Source organism: Oryzias latipes, chromosome 8 (assembly GCF_053564925.1).
Source record: "Oryzias latipes strain Hd-rR chromosome 8, Olatipes_Hd-rR_3.1".
NCBI lineage: Eukaryota > Metazoa > Chordata > Actinopteri > Beloniformes > Adrianichthyidae > Oryzias > Oryzias latipes.
Window position 1 is genome coordinate 25,145,212 of NC_136244.1, and position 13,655 is coordinate 25,158,866.

The following is a 13,655-nucleotide window of genomic DNA, read 5'->3' on the forward strand; positions in this document are numbered from 1 at the left end:
AGGAGATGTGCAGAGGGTTTTTTGTTCTCCAGTCTAACCTTTCAACCATTTCCCTCATCAAGACTCGTGCTATTTAAGCTCTGCTTCCCTCCAGCAACTGACTGCCAGATTGTCCTTCTTACTGGAAGCTCTATCCTGCTGTTTGGGCCTCTGGCAGTGCACCATGATCCTTTGGTGGGTGGGTTCGGGTTCGCTTTTCAGTGTTTGACCTAACAACTGCCTGTGACGCTCTGTAAACATGGGTGTGGCAGAATCTGCTGATTTGAGGAAACAAAAGTGAAAGCAAAATAAGAATCTAAACTATCCCTGCAGCAGAGCTCTGGTTTCTGCAGGTATAGGTGAATCTGGCGGCAGAACCATGTCTGGCATCAGGTAAGCTTTCTGTTTGAGTCAGAAAACCTCTTTGAAAGTGTCAGGACTTGATTTGATTGACATTTTTGATTTTTACTCCACGTTTTGATCTGTTTTCTTATGCAGACTGAAATTTGACAACATGGCCTCTCTGTTTCTATCATGAACTATAACTTAAAAGAGTCACACATTGCCACACTAACTTAAATAAATACAAAACCCTGTTATAATCTATTTTTGTAGCTTTGCTGCTCCTTCTGGGTTTTATTCGGAGAGAAACGGGACAGAATGGTGGAAGACTGGGGAATCTAATTCAGACAGAACTGATACAAAGTCCTTCTCTGCCTCCAAGCTCCATCAATACTAGACAGAGACTATTGATTGGATAGAATCTAGACCAATTATCAGGCTGTTTGATGGCAGATATATTTTTTTATTTTCTTTTATTGAAATATAATTATTACAAACTCTCGAAGACAAAACAGCACAATGATGCAAGGCATAGTTCTCCACAAAAAACAAAACAAAACAAATGAATATATATATTAAACAATGGTACTGGGTCAATTACCATATCAATGGCGAGCAATTAACATCACCCAGTGAGGGTCCTTAGGCAAGACCCTTTAACGCTACTGCCTCCCGAGCGTGGTTAGGCTGCAGCTCACCGTTCCCCCAGGGGACGGGTTAAATGCGGAGAAGAATTACCCCATTGCTGGATAAATAAAGTACCAATTATTATTATTATTATTATTATATTAAAATATAGAAATATTTCAGCATAAATTAAATTTCCAGGCAAATAACAATCTGGACCCTAGATTAGTAAACATTCTGTAGCAGATATACAAATATCAATAAAAAGATTTCTGTTCTGAATACATTTCAATGAAGATGAATAAAGTCTGACTTCATTTTTAAAGAACAAAAAAATTCGGTGAATCTTTTTTTTTTTTTTAATTTAATATTTTCCTGAAGTCAGGAGGATATTCACTAATCTTGTCCCTTTTGACAATTTTGATGGCAGATATGTCACCCTAAAATTAAACTTATCAACGCAAAATCAAAGATAGGGAAAAAGCGGGATGAGACACAACACATGTGAAAACGTTTGTTTTGCAAAGGCAAAAATATTTATTTTTTGAAAGCAAAAAAAAAAAAAAGTTTTTGAAAGCAAATATTTAATTTTCATGCTTGCTTCTTCGAATTTTTTGTTTGCATAGATCCGGCATAATTTAGAGCAGTTTGGCGCCACCTGCTGGTAAGATGTGTTAACTGTATGTGTCTTACTGCAGTTTTCAAACTTCTCAAATGTGTTTATGACCAATTTGCATCTGTCACACTCCTGTCCGGAGTGAGACCGACAGGTCCAAGGCAAGACCAATAAAAGCCACTCCACAAGGTTTTTGTGAATGCTGAAAATGGCTGTTATTTTTATTTTACAGTAGGTAACCAGCAGCAATGTCCATACATGCTCTGAAACCCAAACTCCTCTCTCTCATGAACCAAAATTCACACTTTTATAAGACATGGCCCCTCCCCTGGGCCAGGTGGTTTCAGTTGAGGTTAATTGCTGATTTTTGGTCAGGCCCTACAAAAGCCTACCAAACCCAGAGATCGGGTCCTTTGACCCAGGAAGTGAAACTGAAAAAGGTAAGACACAAGTCAGCAAGACATACAAAAATACATAAACATAATACACCCAAAATAATAAAGGAATAAAAGGAGTTAACAGTGTGTATATCAGTGTGTGTTGCTATCAGGAACTTTCTAAGATGTTTTAAATGGTTGAATGTGTGCACCCACCCAACCAGCATTAGCTTAGTCCCTGAGTATACGATGTGTCTGTATGTTTGAGTTCCTGTGTGGAGTTTCAGTCAGGGGAAACTGCCACATTACCTCCCCCCTCTCCTGGCGCCGCCGTGGTGGCCCACCGAGACAGGTAGTCTGCCATCAGATTTGTTTTGCCAGATTTGTGCCGTATTTTGAAACAGAAAGGTTGCAGGTCAAGGTACCAACGGGTCACCCTGGCATTTCGGTCCTTCATGGTTCCAATCCAGGACAAGGCTTTGTGGTCCGTTTCCAGGTCAAACTCACGCCCCAGGAGATAGTAACGAAGACTTTCCAGGGCCCACTTGATGGCTAGGGCCTCCTTTTCTATGGTGGAAAACCTCACTTCTCTGGGCTCCAGTTTTCGGCTGAGGTACAACACAGGCCTCTCTCCCCCCTGATCACTCTGAGTCAACACAGCTCCAATGCCAACATCAGAAGCGTCTGCTTGGACCGTTAAACGCTTCTGGAAGTCAGGACTACAGAGAACAGGTGAAGAGCACATTGCAGTCTTTAATGCAATAAAAGATTGTTCACAGTCAGCAGTCCATTTGACAGTGTTAGGAGCCCCCTTCTTTGTGAGATTGGTTAAGGGGGTGGCGAGAGTGGAGTAGTGAGGGATGAAGTTGGAATACCACCCCACAAGGCCGATGAAAGACCTTACTTGCTTCTTGGTGCGTGGGCGTTGGGCATTACGAATGGCATCGACCTTGTCCACAAGAGGGCGGATGCGACCCCCTCCAAGCTGGAACCCCAGGTACTGGACTTCTCCCTTGGCCCACTCGCACTTTTGAGCATTTAGAGTCAAACCAGCCCCTTCAATCGCACTCAGAACAGCTCTTAAATGCATGAGATGGTCCTCCCAGGACTGGCTGAAGATGACGACGTCATCCAGATAAGCCGCACTGAAGGCTTCAAACCCCCTCAGGACAGCATCCATCAAACGCTGGAATGTTGCTGGGGCACCATGGAGCCCAAATGGCATCACTGTGAAATGGTAGAGTCCTGTTGGGGCACAAAAGGCGGTGTACTGCTTTGACGTCTCATCTAGTGGAATCTGCCAATACCCCTTGCAGAGGTCCAATGTCGTTATATATTTGGCAGTCCCAACACGCTCCACCAGGTCATCTATGCGGGGCATAGGATAGGCATCAAAACAGGAGACAGCATTCACCTTTCGGAAGTCGATGCAGGGCCTCTGAGAGCCATCCTTCTTGGGCACCATCACCATGGGGCTGGACCACTCACTCCTTGATGGCTCGATAACCCCAAGATCCAGCATCCGCTGGATTTCATCTTTCAGGACCCCCACCAATCGTTCTGGGATGCGGTACGGCCTCTGACGTATTGGAGGAGTCTCAGGTCTTTGGAGACGGATGGTGTGCTTGATGAGTGTTGTTTGACCTGGACCATCCCGAAATAGCCCAGGCATCTCCTGCAGCAGCCTTTGCAAAGCTTGTTGGTGTGCTAAGGTCAGGTGCTCCAGACGAGGTGTTTTTGGCTGTAAGAGTTGGTGCAGATTAGTCTCTGACTCACCATCGTCTTCGTTAGCCTGACGCACCAACAACACCTGAGCTGAATCACGCTCCTTCCACGCCTTTAGCAAGTTGATGTGGTAGACTTGGGATGCTTTTCCCTTGTCTGGGTGAGCCACTTCATAAGTCACTGGTCCAGTCCTCCTCAATACCTCGTAAGGTCCTTGCCATTTGGCTAACAGTTTGTTGCTGCTTGTGGGAAGCAGAATCAGGACCATCTCACCTGGTTTAAACTCTCTTTGTCGAGCCCGTTTGTCATACCAGTACTTCTGGTCTTGCTGAGCCCGCTCCAGATTGACTTGGGCCTCATCCTGGTACTTCTCAAGGCGTTCACGCATCTGGAGGACATAAGACAAGATACCTTCTGGTACTGGTTTCTTGGTAGCCTCCCACTCTTTCCTCAGAAGATCTAGTGGCCCTTGGACAGGCCACCCGTAAAGCAGCTCGAACGGGGAGAAGCCAGTTGATGCTTGAGGCACCTCCCTGTAAGCAAACAAGACAAAAGGCAACCACTTGTCCCAATCACGGCCTGTATCAGCCACAAACTTGCGCAGCATTTGTTTGAGCGTTTGGTTGAATCTCTCAACCAAGCCATCAGTCTGTGGATGGTAGGGGGTTGTCCTTATGCCTTTGATGCCAAGTTCCTTCTGTAGTTGCTTCATGGTGCCAGAGGTGAAGTTGGTAGCCTGGTCCGTGATGATCTCATCTGGCACCCCAACTCGAGAGAAAAGCTGGACAAGGGCACTGATTATTTTCGGTGTCTTTATGCTTCGAAGGGGAAAAGCTTCTGGAAAACGTGTGGCGTAGTCACAGATTACTAAAATGTATTTATAACCAGAGCTACTCTTCTCTAATGGCCCAACCACATCCATGGCTATGCGCCGAAAGGGGGTACCAATTACCGGTAATGGGTGTAACGGTGCCTGTCTGACTTTGATGTGTGAGGTGACCTGACAGTCTGGGCATGTAGAGCAATACTGTTTGACATCTTTGAACATTGTAGGCCAGAAAAACCGGGATCCCAACCTCATGTATGTTTTCTGCTGTCCCAGATGTCCTGCCCATGGTATTGTGTGTGCTAGATGTAGAACGAGAGGCCTACAACTAACTGGAACGACCAACCGTTTACCTGCCTCCCCTGTAGCATACAAAATGTCATTTTCAACCAAAAACCTCAATCCAGATCCTTGTTTTCCCTCCCCATTCTCCACCTGCTTATACAACCAAGACAGAGAAGGATCAGACATTTGCAAAAAACTTATGTCATTCGGAATATCCCAGTTAACACTTACAGGTTCAGGATAAACTTTTACATCAGAATCTGTACCTGTAATTTTGTCAATGCGACGCTGGCGTCGGGATTTCCTGGGGCCTTTGGAACCACCCTCACACAGATCACTGTGAAGATCTGGCAGGGGCTCCAAGCCAGCTTTTGTTTGAGACCTTGTAACCACTGCACATATTTTAGGTTTCATTTGTGTGATCAAATCATGGAGAACCGGCAAATCTCTTCCCAAAACACACTCTACAGACAGTTGGTCAATAACCCCCACCTGTAACAAAAATGCATGGCCGTCAACGGCTATAGTAACCTCTGCTGTAGGATACGATCTCTGATCCCCATGAACACACTTAATGTTAGTCTTGTTTTTATAATCAATGACACCATTTGACAGACAACACTTCTTAACCAGTGACAAAGAACTTCCGCTGTCTAATAAAGCGGACACATATTTACCATTAACTTGAACAGGATACAATGAGGATGAATGTGGGGTACTTTGTCTGCATAAGTCATTACCTGGAACATAGCAGTAACCTGAAAGTTTAGACTTTTTAAGGGGACAGTCTGAGGCCTTGTGACCAGGTTGTTGACAGTAGTAGCAGATGATTTCCCCATGACTGGAACCAGCCTGATGTCCAAACCTATTAGTCCCAACAGCACCCCGACTAACAGTAGCCTGCTGCTCCACCCTTGTAGCCCCCACATTCCCAAATGTCCCATGGTTTCTGGACCTCTGACCTTCTAGCCGACTGTCCTCATGTCCCTTACGCAACGGCCGCTGTGAAGTGCTGGTCACGTGGGGTCTTCGGGCGTTGACGTATTGCGTTGCCAGTTTTGCAGCCTCCAAGCCAGAAGTGGGTTCCCGCTCCTTAACCCATGTTCGAACGTCTGGTGGAAACATCCTCAATAGCTGCTCGAGTATGATGACCTCCCCGATGTCCTCCACACTGCACTGGTCTGGCTTAATCCAACGTCGATATAAACCTTTCAGGCGCTGGTAGGTCTCTGTGGGCGTCTCTCCCTGAGGAACAGCTGTACTCCTGAAACGCTGGCGATAAGTCTCAGCAGAAATGTCAAATTTAGCCAAGAGAGCTTGCTTCAGATCTAAATAAGAATCAGAAAGGTCCTCATCCATGGCAGAATAGGCCTCCAATGCCTTCCCAGTCAGTAGAGGAACCAATCTGTAGGCCCACTCAGTCTCCGGCCAAGCCCAGGTCTTCGCTACACGTTCAAACCGGAGTAAATAATTCTCAATGTCCTCACCAGACTGGAACGGTAGCAACTTGGGGTCCTTCCGTAGGGCTGGAACCGTTGGCTGAGACTGCAGAGCTGGTTGCTGCAGTGGTGAAGGCCCACCCAAGGAAAGTCCTGTAGGAGAGGCAGCAACCTCCACATTGGAAAGAGATGGCAGCCCCCTGCCAGCCTCCATAGCTGTCCGCAAACCTTGGAGCTCCCCAAGCAGCATTTCTTCTCTGCTCCTCTGGGCATAAATGAACTCCCGCAGCAGTGTAACCATCTCCTGCTCTGAGGACGCAGCTCCTGGTGGCTGGAAGGTAGGACCCTCATCCCCATCATCAGTTGCCCAGTCTTTACCTTCCACATCAGGTTCAGCTGGCTCTGGCTCCATCAAATGTTTGGCAGCCTTGCTCCTTGTCTTCTGGGTCATGATCCCACTTCTGACACCAAATGTCACGCTCCTGTCCGGAGTGAGACCGACAGGTCCAAGGCAAGACCAATAAAAGCCACTCCACAAGGTTTTTGTGAATGCTGAAAATGGCTGTTATTTTTATTTTACAGTAGGTAACCAGCAGCAATGTCCATACATGCTCTGAAACCCAAACTCCTCTCTCTCATGAACCAAAATTCACACTTTTATAAGACATGGCCCCTCCCCTGGGCCAGGTGGTTTCAGTTGAGGTTAATTGCTGATTTTTGGTCAGGCCCTACAAAAGCCTACCAAACCCAGAGATCGGGTCCTTTGACCCAGGAAGTGAAACTGAAAAAGGTAAGACACAAGTCAGCAAGACATACAAAAATACATAAACATAATACACCCAAAATAATAAAGGAATAAAAGGAGTTAACAGTGTGTATATCAGTGTGTGTTGCTATCAGGAACTTTCTAAGATGTTTTAAATGGTTGAATGTGTGCACCCACCCAACCAGCATTAGCTTAGTCCCTGAGTATACGATGTGTCTGTATGTTTGAGTTCCTGTGTGGAGTTTCAGTCAGGGGAAACTGCCACAGCATCTCAATATTTTAGTAATGATTTTGAAAGCAAAACTTTGGAGATGAAGGGAAAAATGTTTCTCATTAACTTTAACTCAATAAGTTTTTGTCATCTTTCTTTTTTTTGCAGTGAATTAGTATTTGTTTGTCTCTATCATCTTATCAAACACATTTTGATTGTGGTCAGGATAAAAATGTATTTAGCTGACATTTGGAAACCTTGATTACTTTTGCCAGCTAAAGAACTGCTCATTATTGCTTTTTTAAAATCTAAGTTGAGATTTTTATCAAATTGAGTCTATGGTTATTTCTCTTTACATTCATCTGCTGCATCTCCTGCACACATTTGATTAAGAAAGATGCAGAAAACTTTTAATGAAATATGGAATTTTTACACTTTATTTCTTAAAACAGGGCAATGTTTTGTTTTACAGAAAGGAACTGGAGGACGCCTTGAGGTGCTATGCCTCAGACATTCTCACCGACATCCAGACGGTCAGAGATTTCTGTGAGAAGTTCTCCAAATGGATGCTGTGGAGGGAAACTGAGCTGGAAATGATAAGAGACATCAAAGACAGGGCTGACAAAGTCAAGGTAAAACAGTCTGCAGAGCTGCAGAAGGAGCTGGAGGAGGTGCTGATGGACACTCTTGGAGGTTTGGAGACACTCCAGTGCTTCCTGGACGCCATAGAGAAGCTGGCGGTCAGCTCTGTGCACGTGTTCATGGAGAACCAGCTGATCCAGCTTCCTGAAAACATCGGCTTTGATTACGTTCAGGTTGTCATCAACACTGCAAAACTCATCTGCCCTCTCCTGCTGGAGTTTAAAAGAGATGCGAGCGTTTTCTTCCTTCCCAAAATGCAAAACGCTGAGGTGCTGGCATATCAGCTGGACAGATACATCCAGACCACAAAGAAGATGTGTGAGAAGATGGAGAAAAGGTGAAACTACAGCAAATAGGCACAGCTGTGTGCAGAAAATGTCCAGTAAATGTGACTGACAGTGTTTTCCACAGCTGTCTGAATGATGGCTGCCTGACGGAGACAGAAGTTGTGGTGAAGCTGGATGTGGATTTGTCTGAATTTAACATGCAGAGGATGCTGGACCACATCAACCAGCTTAAAGACATACGGTAGGGTTTTGGTTTGTACTTACTGTAATAACAAATTATATTATTTTTCTGCTTTAGACTTTTTTGAGTAACTTTTCAGAAAACAAGAGTCCAACAGTTTCCTGTTTTGTCCCGTCAGGATGGACCTGGACTTCCGGATGGTGTTCTTGTTCCAGGAAGAATCTGGTTCCAGCTTCATGAAGGAGTTTAGTGAGCGTCAGCCCAGGATGCTGCAGTTTCTTAAGGAGTTGGAGGAAAATGCTGTTCAGCTGGACAGGATGAACAAAGGTGCAAAGATCTCCAGTGTTGTTGGCAGCTCGGTGGGGGCAGTTGGAGGTGTGCTGTCCATTGTTGGTTTGGCGTTGATACCTGTGACAGCAGGAGTGTCCTTAGCACTCACCATGGCAGGCGTAGGGATGGGCGTCACCAGTGGTGTCAACAGCATCGTCACCACGGCCACTGAGTTGGGGGTCAACCGAACGCACCAGAAGAAAGCCAGTGAAGTCTTCCAGAGCTTCATGGAGGATGTGACCAAACTACAGGACTGTCTGAAGGAGGTGAGCAACAGAGAAATCACCAAACTGGAAGCTAGTGACATAGATTTAGCTGTGGGAGTCGGAAAACTGGCTTTCAAAGCTGGAGGTGTCTGTAAAAGCATTGACAAAATTGTTGATTTAGCTTCTACAGCTAAGCTGTTAAAAAGTGAGGAGTTGGTTTCAAGTGCAAGTAAAGCGGTGGCTCAGGAAGCAGCAGCTCTCCGTAGCGTTTCCAGAGTGGCTTCAGACGTCCCTGACATCGGTCAGGCAGCTGTGAAAAGCTCTCTGGCTTTGTCCAAGTCGGCCAGAGCCGGCTTAATCGCGGCCAACGCCCTCTTCCTCGGCCTGGACGTCTTCTTCATCTGTATAGACAGCATCAGCCTGGCCAAAGGCAGCGAGACGGAGGTGTCACAATTTATCAGAGCCAGAGCTGCTCTGTGGAGCTCAGAGATGGACTCCTGGAAGAAAATCCACGACTCGCTGTGTGACGGCCAGCAGACATCAGGGAAGAAGGAAGCTCTTCTAGAGACGCCGTTTTACTTCAACACTTATGTGACACAGTGTCAGTTCTGTTTTTTCTTCCTCATTCTTGTGTTTTTCTGTGCAGGTTGGCTGTGGCTGTCCATGTAGTATAGGCATAGTGGCCTGCACTGTAGGTCAATTTGTTTGAGCTGTATTGAAGTGGTTCTGTTTCTGCTCTCTGTGTCGGAGTATACTTTATTTTTTAGGTTCTAGCTCCAGCACATCTTGATTAATTTGTATTCTAGTGTTGAGTTCTGTCATGTTGTGCGTTTTTCCCACCTAGAGTGGTGCTTTTTCTTATGAAATACTTTTAGTTCTCACTGTGGCTTGTCATCTGGTCCTGCATTGGGGTCATCCTGATACGACCCTGACCTGATGTGGAAAAACTGGAAAGACCAGAAGAGGTTCTGCCTGACTAAGAGGAGGAACAAATACAAGATCACCAATCTATCAAATAAGTTTTTAAAAAAAGGACCAGAAAAGGAACTTTTGATAAATGAAAATGCCATTTAGTTTGAGCTATAGTAGGTTTATTTAACTATAACATAAAGAAAGGTCAAGTGCATCACAGCAGACAACACACACTTGATGACAGCAAATAATGATCAACCATCATTCCAGTCCAATGTGTGGAAACACTTTCAATTTAGTAAAGTCATTTAGTAAAGTCATGTGACCATACAGTGTGCTAGAATGTTCTAATCATGTTTACTTTGGGTTATTTGAATGTGGAAAAACAAGAGTGGGCTGAACTCTAGAAAACTAAAATGTGAATGGATTTGACAATAATTCTTGTTTACTTGTTTGTTTGCACAAATATTTAATTGATTATCTTGCAAGGAATCTGGAAACATCAATCATTAAGCTGATTCTGTTTGGTTTGTTCTCAATAAAACAGTGTGTTGATGACTGATAACAATAATTGTGTAAGAATTGTATGCTGAGATTGCCTTTTTGCACCCTCCTTTTGCCGTCTAGGCTGAGCTGTAAATGAATGTCACTTTTTTTTGTTTTCCTCACCGATAATTTTAACATTTTTGTCTTTCAAACTAAGGTTTCCTTCTTACTTAGTGCAGGAAAAGTGAAAATCACCAAATCCCAAACTTTGCCACAAAATGGCCACCAAGGTATAATTCGTGTGGCCATCCCATAATAATTTCAAAACGTCCTTTGGATATCCCCAACTTGTGTGTTTTGGTTTCTTTGAGGATTTGGAAATTCATTATTTTTTTTGGCTCCATAAACGATTTTTGGCCCATTTGTTTGTTTTTACAGTTTCACTCGCCATGATGTTATTGTCTTGGGGGGTGGGGGTGGGGGGGGGGTCGTTGTTTATGGCCAAAAATTTACCTTTGCCAAGTACTAGGTGTGTGCAAATTTTGGTGGCTTTTTGCGCATATTCGCTTAAAGAAATGTTTAAAACTACAGTAACAGTATGGTTCTTGCAGTCAGTGGCTGCAGAGAGCCATAAATTAAAATGAACAGCATAACAATAATAAAAAGGCTCAATCCTGAGGGTTTGCTGGACTGGGGCTGTATGGAGATGGGGGCAGTGGCGCCTCCAGAAATTTTTCATGGGGGTGGCCAGTGGGGGGCCACATTAAATCTTGGGGTGGCACACAAAAACCATGAGCTATATTTTTAAAATTCATTCTACCAAACGTAGTAAAACAACCTTTAGAAAACCAACAGAAAGATAAATGCCTACTGATATTTTGTAGAACATGAACTTATAGTAGATACTACTAGTATAATAACTAATAGATACTAGTAGATACCATTAGTAGATACTACTACTGATATATATATATATTTTTTTTTGTTTATATTTAATGCTTTGGTGTGTCTGCTTGGGGTGTTCGGCTCTTGACTGAGAGATATCTATAATAAACAAAAAATGAAATCTGTTGTTCTGAAATAATAATAAAAATATCCTTCTAATTATTAATTATATCTGTTGACATTTCTATTCAGACTAATAATGAATGAAACATTTTTATTATTAGGGTAACATAATTCTAACTTCACCAGTTGGTCCAGGAACAGGTGGAGCCCCTGCTTATGCTGAGTTCTGCCTTGTTTCTCTGACCAATGATGCTGACTGTCCCTCCTCTGATGCCGTCTCATCTTTGTCTTCCTTATTCTCTTCTGTCATTCATGCTGCTCTGTCTCATCTTCCTCCTCCTCACTACTCCTCTGTTGCTCTCCTACCATCTCTTTCACTCCTTCTGCTGCACTTTTCTTCTTAAAATAAGAATACATGTTGAATTTCTCTTCATTCTCTGAAAATGGACAGACACAAGCATCAACTAATGACTATAGGTAACTCTGTGCAAACAAAAACACATCAAAATGTTGCGGTAACACAACAACCAGTGCTTAAATAGTGCCATGAAAATGAGTGGCTTGTGACAGGGACATCCTTTTTTTACTTATTAATAAAAAGTAATGACACATCCACCGCCGCTGATGATGTGGCGTATTTGCACCAAGTATTTGCACACTGGGTTTACATGTTTTGCAGACCGCATGTTTTTTACACCTTTGCAGCTGTATTTATTTAATATTTAATATTTATTTCTTTATTTAATAAGAATCTAATTTTTGATAATAATTTTTCATAATAATTTTAGTGATATTTTTAATTATTTAATATAAATGTCATTTGTGATGTCCTTTATTGATGTTATATTATATAGATTATTTCTGAATGTCGTGTTGCTGCCATAGATAAATGAAATTTCCCCATTGTGGGATTAATAAAGTCATATATCTATCTATCTATCTATCTATCTATCTATCTATCTATCTATCTATCTATCTATCTATCTATCTATCTATCTATCTATCTATCTATCTATCTATCTATCTATCTATCTATCTATCTATCTATCTATCTATCTATCTATCTATCTATCTATCTATACAGATCTAAAGTACAGTAAACAGATTGTTAAAGACCCACGGAAAATATTTAACAGGAAAAGAAACGTAGCATTTTGGGATGTGTGATTGTGTGTGCATGCGTGCGTTCTCGCGCGCACGCGTGTGTGTGCGTGCTGAAACCGGTGCTCGCGCGATGCAGGAAGAGAGGGGGGAGAGCGCGTGTGAGTGTGTGGAGCAGTGGCGGTTTTTGATATGGGCGATGTGGGCGGTCGCCCAGGGCGGCACTTCATACGGGGCGGCATTTGCGTTACACCTAATGTGCTACATACTATATTCAAAGAGGAAGCTTGGAGCTTTTAAATTGAAATTGCTTCAGCAGCCGACACTTAATGCTTTTAATTGACACATCAGACTCTTAAGAATGTCTTCCTCCTATTTGCTCTTCACACTTATGGTGCAAAAAAAAAAAAAAAACAAAAAAAAAAAGAATAGCTCAGAGTGAAACAACGTAAAACAGGCACATGAAAAGGAATTAGGCAGAACAAACACCCGTGCTCAACCCAATTTCGAAAAAAGCAGGCAATAGAGCTTATTTCCCACAATTCTTTGCTCCGACACAGCAGACCCGATGCGCACGTGACCACTGCCCTCTGCTGCAAGACGCTTGCGGCCACACCTCTTTGCGGTAGTCTTTGGAACATAAGTCAAAAAACTCGAGAGGGGAGCGCAACTCGCCGGTGGCTGGCTGAATCACACTAACAGGTGATTGGGAGTCTTTTTCTGTCTGACAATCAACTCTGAGCCGCAGCTGCGCCTCCCGTCATAGAGACGGAGCCGCGTGTGTCAGAGGGAAGGGGATGGGGAGGGGGAGGGGGGATGAGATCAGACCATTTTTTTAGGCTTGAGGTTTTTTGGAGGATTTCTACTGTTGGTGTTGCACAAATTTAGGGAAATGCCAAATATTTTTGGAGTAATCCCACTGATGAGTTCTAAGATTTAGTCTTTAATGTTTTATAAGACCTAAACATATTAATCACAATAAGTTTTATTTTTTAGATCTAATCCCTCTGATATGTTTCACAAAGACACACACAGGACGTCACACATTAAGAAATTATTAATAAAAATGAAGCAGGAGTCCAGCTCTATGATGATGAAAGAGCAAAAAAAATGGAATTATTTGATATAATTTCGTATTAATATTTCCAGGCTTTCTTTGCTTTTTGTCCTGCAGCATGTTCATATTTGTATAATTTTGACAGAATATATTTATATGGAGAACAAAATATTACAACTTATTTAAGGTTTAACTTGTGTTCCTGTTTTTATTCATATTTATGTTCAAAAAGTTCAGTTTAAAAGGTTTAAA

The 13,655-nt window shown here is 43.1% G+C and overlaps 1 protein-coding gene across 4 annotated transcripts in view; it reads left to right on the forward strand.

Annotated features, from left to right (window-relative positions):
- The first annotated feature begins 274 nt into the window (after positions 1–274).
- The window catches only part of LOC111947732 (uncharacterized), a 53,469-nt gene continuing 40,088 nt past the window's right edge, over positions 275–13,655 (forward strand). The window contains exons 1-5 of one of the 4 annotated variants that reach the window (XM_078951886.1): positions 275–372; positions 7,666–8,172; positions 8,235–8,363; positions 8,482–8,630; positions 8,736–8,899. In XM_078951886.1, the coding sequence (XP_078808012.1) occupies positions 359–372; positions 7,666–8,172; positions 8,235–8,363; positions 8,482–8,630; positions 8,736–8,899 (963 nt within the window). In that variant the 5' untranslated portion in view covers positions 275–358. Of the gene's footprint in view, positions 373–6,946; positions 7,007–7,665; positions 8,173–8,234; positions 8,364–8,481; positions 8,900–13,655 lie in introns of those variants that run through there. The other 3 variants (XM_078951884.1, XM_023957322.2, XM_078951887.1) reach the window with 3 other exon arrangements.